The 7539-nt window shown below is 34.3% G+C and overlaps 1 protein-coding gene across 1 annotated transcript in view; it reads right to left on the minus strand.

Moving 5' to 3' along the window:
* LOC109830590 (gamma carbonic anhydrase-like 2, mitochondrial) overlaps nt 480-7539 on the minus strand; it is a 10095-nt gene continuing 3035 nt past the window's right edge. Inside the window, exon 2 of the mRNA XM_020397894.1 lies at nt 480-1057. Coding sequence (XP_020253483.1) covers nt 681-1057 — 377 coding nt within the window. The 3' untranslated portion in view covers nt 480-680. The remainder of the gene's footprint in view (nt 1058-7539) is intronic.

Genomic DNA, 7539 nt, shown 5'->3' on the forward strand with positions numbered 1-7539 from the left:
CCACTTCTAATCCTCTTGCTATTGTAATGCTATTTTTTAAATATTTTTTTTTTACTTTTGTAACACTTTAATTCCTTAAGTAAAGCTTCATTTCATGTCGATCCAAATAACATGAATATTCAAATTGGCTTCACATTGGTTTCGTGTCAATTCAAATTTTATCAACATGATACTTAAAATTGGGAGTAGCCTATTCAAACAAACATTAAAACAGATATATAATCACAATATTAAATTTTAGAGACATAAATGAGCAAAAACTATCAACAAATTTTAGTAAGGAAATAAACTAAAAATAAATAATTATGATATTTAACCACGTGCAATGCACATGCATAAAAACTAGTATGCTTAAAGTTGCTGGTTACTCTACTTTCACTGAAAGTCCCATGTACAAGGCAACCTGTTCTTCCTCCAAATACCAGTGAGAATTTGGAGAACATACTTCACGAATTACCTTACGACGCAATTGTAAGGTTTCTGAAAATAGAAATCACTAAATCATCCACTTTTCCTGGCAAACAAACGAAAGATACACTAGTACACATCCATAGTCCACAAAAATTCACAAGTTGCATCTCCAGCCAACAACACAGTTGTAGATGGACTACGTTTGGGCTCAGCCCTCAGGATCTTCTTATTTCTTAAATAACACATCACAAAATTAAAAAAAAAACTTTCTAAATAGGAATTGACAAAGCTTTCTTCATTTTCTCCACCTCCAAATAAACAGTAGAATAAGGAAGAAACTCCGAGAAATGGCTTTGCATGAGATCATTAATAGCAATAGCAAGCTTCGGGATCTCTACTATCTCTTCATGAGTCAGTTTCCTAACGAACCTTGCAGGATTACCAGCCCAGAGTTCACCAGTTGGAATCCTACGTCCTGGAGGAAGCACAGAGCCAGCTTCGAGGATTGAGTTGGTCTCGACCAGTGAGCCTTCCATGAGAATTGAGTGCTGACCGATAATACATTCTGGTTCAATATTGCATGAACGTAAGAGACTGTATGCGCCGACCGTCACATAGCGGTCAATGGATGTCTCAGCGGGAAGTCCTGACAAATTAAAGCAGGTTGATGTTTAGATATTGTGGACGAAACATGAGGAAAGAATGCCATCTCTCACCAAAATATTAGAGGAAAATGAAACAGGCCTTCTGTAGAAGATCATATAGGGAGGATTCAGAATGTGATATGGTTTCCCACTACAATTTTTGAAGTTGACGACTGCACTATATTCAGTGGATAGTTTATACTGATATATCAACTATTTGCAGTGTCTTCTATTGATGGCACTGGTTTTATACAATGACTGTGAACTGACTTCAAATACACATCACATTCTCTCTCCACCCTATATGATTTTCTAGAATAGGATTTCCCCCTGAGATGTTTCAACTGGTGAAGATCATCGCTGGTTTGGCTAGTCAGAACATACACAGGAAAATGGACAGGAAGATGGTGCTTTCATGAGTATCAGGTTATCTAAAAATAAAATTACAAATAATACAATATCTCAACTAAGGAAAATATATGGATATCAAAAAATCCTAGGTTCACAATGATAAGACAAAAGTATGAACAACACTAAGTGTGTACATAGAAAAATGAGATCACCAGACAAGCTTCAGCAATAAATCTTTTCCAAAATAGCGAGTCCACTTTCATTGGTCAGACATAGGGCATTTTTGGTTTTAGAAAACGGCTCCACTTCCGATTTTTTTCCCCTCAAGACAAGTAGAAGGTAAAAGGAAAATTGGGAAAATAATGGAAACTGGAGTTTGTGCAATATGGTTTTGGGGCTCTTAATCTCTTCTCTTCTTAATCATCCATTTTCACACAAATCAAGAATAAAACTTGCATTTAACTTCCTGGTTTTTCACTTTCCTCAAGACACAAGATTTTAATGAAAAAATGGAAGAAGAAAAATATTCTTCTTTCTTTCCATTTTTATACTCTCTTTTCCAGTTATCATTTACTATTTGGCATCCAAACAGGGCCATAGAGTTCAATCGCTATATATTAAAAACTACTATAGATTCTCCATTTGTTGAGAGACAAAACATACAAAGTTCATCCTGGTCAGGAGTGACCGTCAAAGGGTATCTTACGATATGCGAGAATAGCCATATTTATCAGATATAGTATAAATATGATTTATGATATATTGGCAGTTGGAGTTTATGTTCTGAATATACAATATTTACCATTGCAAATAAACAATATTTTAAGTCACACGGGAGATATCACATAGGCTGTTGAACTTATGAAGTATATATGCTATTTGCTATATAAAGGGATGTTATCCGTAAACTACTTTTGTAGCATTATCATGGACTAGACACAAATGAGGGACACACAAGGAGTCACAAGGAAGTCAAAAGCGAAAAACATGAAACAGAACTTGCTTTAGTTTTATATTCAACATTTTGGGGTAGGATAGTTCTTCGACTGTCTGCAGACATAAACATATTACATAGTGCATTCAACCATATTTTTTGATTGATACTATAGTACAAACAGACACAAAGGCTTATCCATCCAGCCACTTGCCTATAGCATAAGGGCATTGTAGTATACGATAGATACCATCTGAGCGCAAAAAAAAAACATTATAACAATACACGTTGTTCATTGTTTAACTTTTGAATAGATGGTTGCGCACTTGTATACTTACCATAGAATGCTTGGTTGTTTGTGCATAAACTGCAAGCGAATACTTGCCCCAGTGTATGTCTTCCTTAGAGTGTAAGCCTGTAGTATAGAAATGGTAGGTAGGAGATTTCCCATTTGCTATCAGGCTAGATATTAAAGCATAGACTATAAAGGGTATGCCCTGAGAAAATCAGAGAGCTAGAAATTATGATTTTCACCTGCTATACACAGTACTACAGAATCAGGATATCTCCAAAAGTTCCTGTTACCTTGTAGGTTTTGGTGGCATATATTGGTTACCATCCAGAGTGTAATACCATTGGGATTGCACGCGAGTAACTTTCCAATCAACCAGCTATCACATCCGAACTGAAAAACACATTGCCTATTGCTAAGTAGAAATTGATTTATATGGGTATTGGAGGTTGCTGCAAAAATATTCAATTTAATTTGTGTTCTCAACCTGATACGGAGTTTATTTGAACTTTGATTAACCTTTGAAGTTTAATTTTTATCTCTGTAGTGCCCACTCCATATTAAGAAGAAACCCTTGAAAACTATTCAGAAATACAATCATCTCGCCAGGCCTCTTTATTTTTATACCCACAACTTGATCCTATGAAGAGAGTAGTTGCTCGTGGTAACCACCATGTTTAGTAATTTAAACTCTCTTCTGCATAATTCTGCGTGACATAGGCAGGAAACATGTTTTAACGTCGGTTATACACTAGATGACAAAGGCTTATGGCTAAATGTGAGTTTGATAGACATTCACAGAATTAAACCAAACCATGGTATGGTACGGTCTATCCCAAGTTGCATGTGTACAGGTACAGGTACATGACATGCCAAATTTGTAAAAGGTAGGATACAAGGAGATGGCTATATATATTGTCTCTATATATGTAATGTATATTCATGTATGTATTAATTTACATAAGTTCATTATTGTTTTTCAATTTCCATAAGATCAATTTATAAGAAATAGATGTGAAGTGGAGAATATACATCCAAGAAGTATATGTGTTTTAAATTAAAATATGTATTATATAATTGAGTACATGCCTGAATAAATGTATGCATGTATCCTAGAAGTATCCATGAAGTTTCAGTGCGGGTACGGATATGTGTCGTATACGGGTACGGCTCCCAATAGAAGTACCTAGGTAAAATAGGTATATTCTATTAATTAGCTATAAATTCTTTTAAGCCCACTTATGTGCCTTAAAATCATTCTTGGGAGCAGGTTTTTCATTATGAAAATGTCTCTTATTAATCTCACACTTGGTCCATGCTTCCATATCATTTATTGCCAGGTATCTACTACGTAACAGTCCGTGATCTATTGATCTCTTGTTGGAAATCCCAGTTCAAGACTATACTTGCTCTTTCCTTCTTTGTTGGAAACTTTACCGGTACTTTATGTGGTAATCATCTTCCAAGAACATATGCTGTGGTTCACTAATTTGCCAATATGTCAAATAAAGTTGATGTATTACACAATTAATATGAAAATTAATTTTCATCTGCTCGCATAGATTAGAATGCTTTTGTGTTTTTATTTTTTCCATCAATGACAAATGTCAAGAAATAGTGGAATCAATTAGCACTCATATATCATAAGTTACATCATTTCCAAGGTTAAGTTATCACCATAACTTGGTTACTTCAAGGATTTATTGGGTTTAATCAACAACCATTTGACATACCTTCCAACATGTCAAAGATTAATTTATAACTCGAACTTGGCTCTTCCCAATATTTGGGGCCAGATTCCATCCAATTTTCATGATAGGCGGACATCCACATTAAAGATCCTCTATGTGAGTTTGACCTACATAACTTTCAGTTCCTAAAAATCAAAATCTAGAAGTTTTAAGTTCTCTTAACACACATCAAGTAGCCATAAGACAGAAGGTAAAATAGAGAGTTACTAAACTTAAAGTTGTCAAATCTCAAAACCATAAATATGGTATATGAATGCTTTAAATTGTTCGTTTGATTTATACACTAAAATATTTGTTTTTCCCTCAAAAGAATATGTACACTCAAAATCATGTGTACTCAAAGTCATAGATCTAAACAACTAAGTACTTTCTACCAACTACTTATTTCCTAGTTGATATATTAAAAAACCCTTAAATTTTAGTTTCTCCTAATTTTACTTATGATATCTCCTCTAAATGTCCTCATTTCTCTATTAATCAAAAGCCACCTTATCTATGAATTACACTTTAGTCCTAATTCTGATATATGTAGGAGTCTAGGAACGCTCGTAACTAGCGCCTTAATTGTTGAATGCAGATAATCGCTGTTCTTTTCAAACCCTTTTTTTTTCTTATGGGCTATTTAGAAAGTAATGAGCATGAATAATAGGAAACTTTGGATGCCTACCAATACATAGTTGGTGGTTTTTGTTGTAAATCATCCATTAATAATTTCTAGCAGAGTGGCATACTTGTACTTGTACCTGTATAACATAGCTTGTATTGATCAAAACTATTATAAATTTATCACAAAATGGACCTCATGCGTCTCAACCAAGCTGCCATCTCTGTTCATTTGCTTAACATGTATTTCTCTCTAAAGATCATAATGGCTCTCCATTTTTCCGGCTGAAAACAATCACAGTTTTTTCAACCTTCCATCTCTCACACAAAAATATAAGTCGAAACATCAAATGCTATCAAAGCAAGCATATAACCCTGCCTAGAATTCTCTGCATCTCTATCACTTTCCAGATTCCTCTGCAGCCATTTTATGGGATTCAGTACCCTCTTCACTCTCCAACATGCTTATGAAACATGCTTGCCAACCTTGTGTTCCTACATTTAATCTGCATCGTTTGGTGACTAGGAAATTTATCGCCTTCAAAAAATAAAAGGTAAAATAAACTAAAAATATAATAGTGTTAGAAAGAACTACAAAAGGCGCATTATATACATCACCAAATTAAAAATAATTGATGCCATTACTTGTCATACGTTAACAAGTTCCCAACTCCGAAATGAGGAAACTGATTCTTTAATGACTACTTTGTCCCCACTAGGCACCAGCAATGTGTAATTCCACCATAATCTCACTATAAGAATAGCAAATTTCCTAATGTTCTCGAAGGGAAAAGTTCATCCCCTCACTCTGTTATTGCTCAAGCTAAGGCTTCGATGCTTGTGAATCCATCTAATTCCAAGAAGCAGCCTTTGAACAATCCAACCAATACCGAGCCCCATCAACAACCAAAGTGGCATCCTCATGATCAAACAGATGTAACAGTGAACGTAGATGGAACATGTAATAACGAAGGAGCTGCATGGGCAGGTGTTCAGAGGTTATAAAATGAGAGAGTTTTATTTATCACTTCAGATCGGAGCTCTTACACGACAGCTGAAGCAACGGAAGCTTTAGAAGTTTTGCATGCTCTAAAAATTACTTCAGCTCTTGACTATCAAAGAAATCTCGTGCTTTCGGATGCAAAAGTAGTTATTGATAAACTGAGCTCCCCTCAGAGCAACGCTACTCATTAGAGAATTCATCATGTGATTTCTGAATGTAAGAATATTTTAGAAAATCATCCTACAACTAGCATCTTCAATGTTAGGCGTAATTCTAATGTAGCTGCTCATAACCTAGCTTCCAAAGCTTTAGAACTCGACCTATATGGAGATTGTTTGGATTGTAATTGGCCTACACCATTAGCTGATTGCATTTGTATGACCTGCAAGTTTATAAGTCATCAATAAAGCAAGGCTAAAGCCTTTTTTCCACCAAAAAATCCTAATGTTTTGACTAGCATCATGGCAACTCAAACTCACTAAATTCTCCTTAAAAGCAAAATAGAAGGTTTAAGACTTAGTATTTTCAACTAGCTAAACAGATGCTCACCAATTAACAGTGTTCTACATAAATTTCATGCAACCTGTCTTTATAGACTTAATATTCATTCTAACGCAACATGGACACTAAAGATTAATCCAAGTGTGTCAATACATGCATTTTCTTTCAAACCCAATAAAGTTCTAACAATAAAACTTGAACGAGTGAAGACTAATCCTAATTTTCAATAGACAAATTCTTTTCTTTCTCTTAGTAATATAAGGATTGATGAGTACATTTATTCAAATCTTCAATATATTTAATAGTTTTAGCTTAAAAATATTGAAGTTGAGTTCACCAACCACAACATGTAGTGCATTATGGTCTTGCCTTAAATTAGATATTTGTTTAATTTGCATTTGCTGTTGTTGTGTTGTTAAACCTTTTTAGCGGGAAAAATTAAAAAAATATATGTATATGCCCTCATAGTAGTGACAACTCCCTGATCATCACTACGTAAAGTTGTAAACTTGATGAGGTGGAAAATAAATCTTCAGAATAGTTGATAGCATGCAGCAATATCCTTCTTTTAGTTAGACTAGATTAATGTAATTTCTCCAAATCCAAATATTACCTGTCAAGCCATCACACAACTACATTACATGAATCTCCATGATCCTTGGTTCACAAAATGCTCAGTTTGGTGCATTTTATTTTCATCACTACTCAAATTCAGTAAATCAAGATCAACCTTAATATCACTAGATTTCAGATAGTAGACCTGAATTAAAAGAAGCTAAAATTATGGCTACCTAGTGCTTTCACCTTAAGCTCTAATCATGCTGAAAAAGCACAAAAACTAACTCAATTCCTTGATGATAAGAATAACAATTATATCTGATTCAGTATAGACTTTAAAAACTAATAAAATGACATCAAAACATATAGTTATTAAGTGACATTAAAAGATATATATTTATTAAAGAATCAAGATGGAGAGATGCCTAAATCACATATAAAGAAAGGGAGAGGAACCTCCCACCCTCCCAAATTCTTAGCGTTGGTTGAAA

The sequence above is a fragment of the Asparagus officinalis genome, chromosome 2, assembly GCF_001876935.1.
Source record: "Asparagus officinalis chromosome 2, Aspof.V1, whole genome shotgun sequence".
Taxonomy (NCBI): Eukaryota; Viridiplantae; Streptophyta; class Magnoliopsida; order Asparagales; family Asparagaceae; genus Asparagus; species Asparagus officinalis.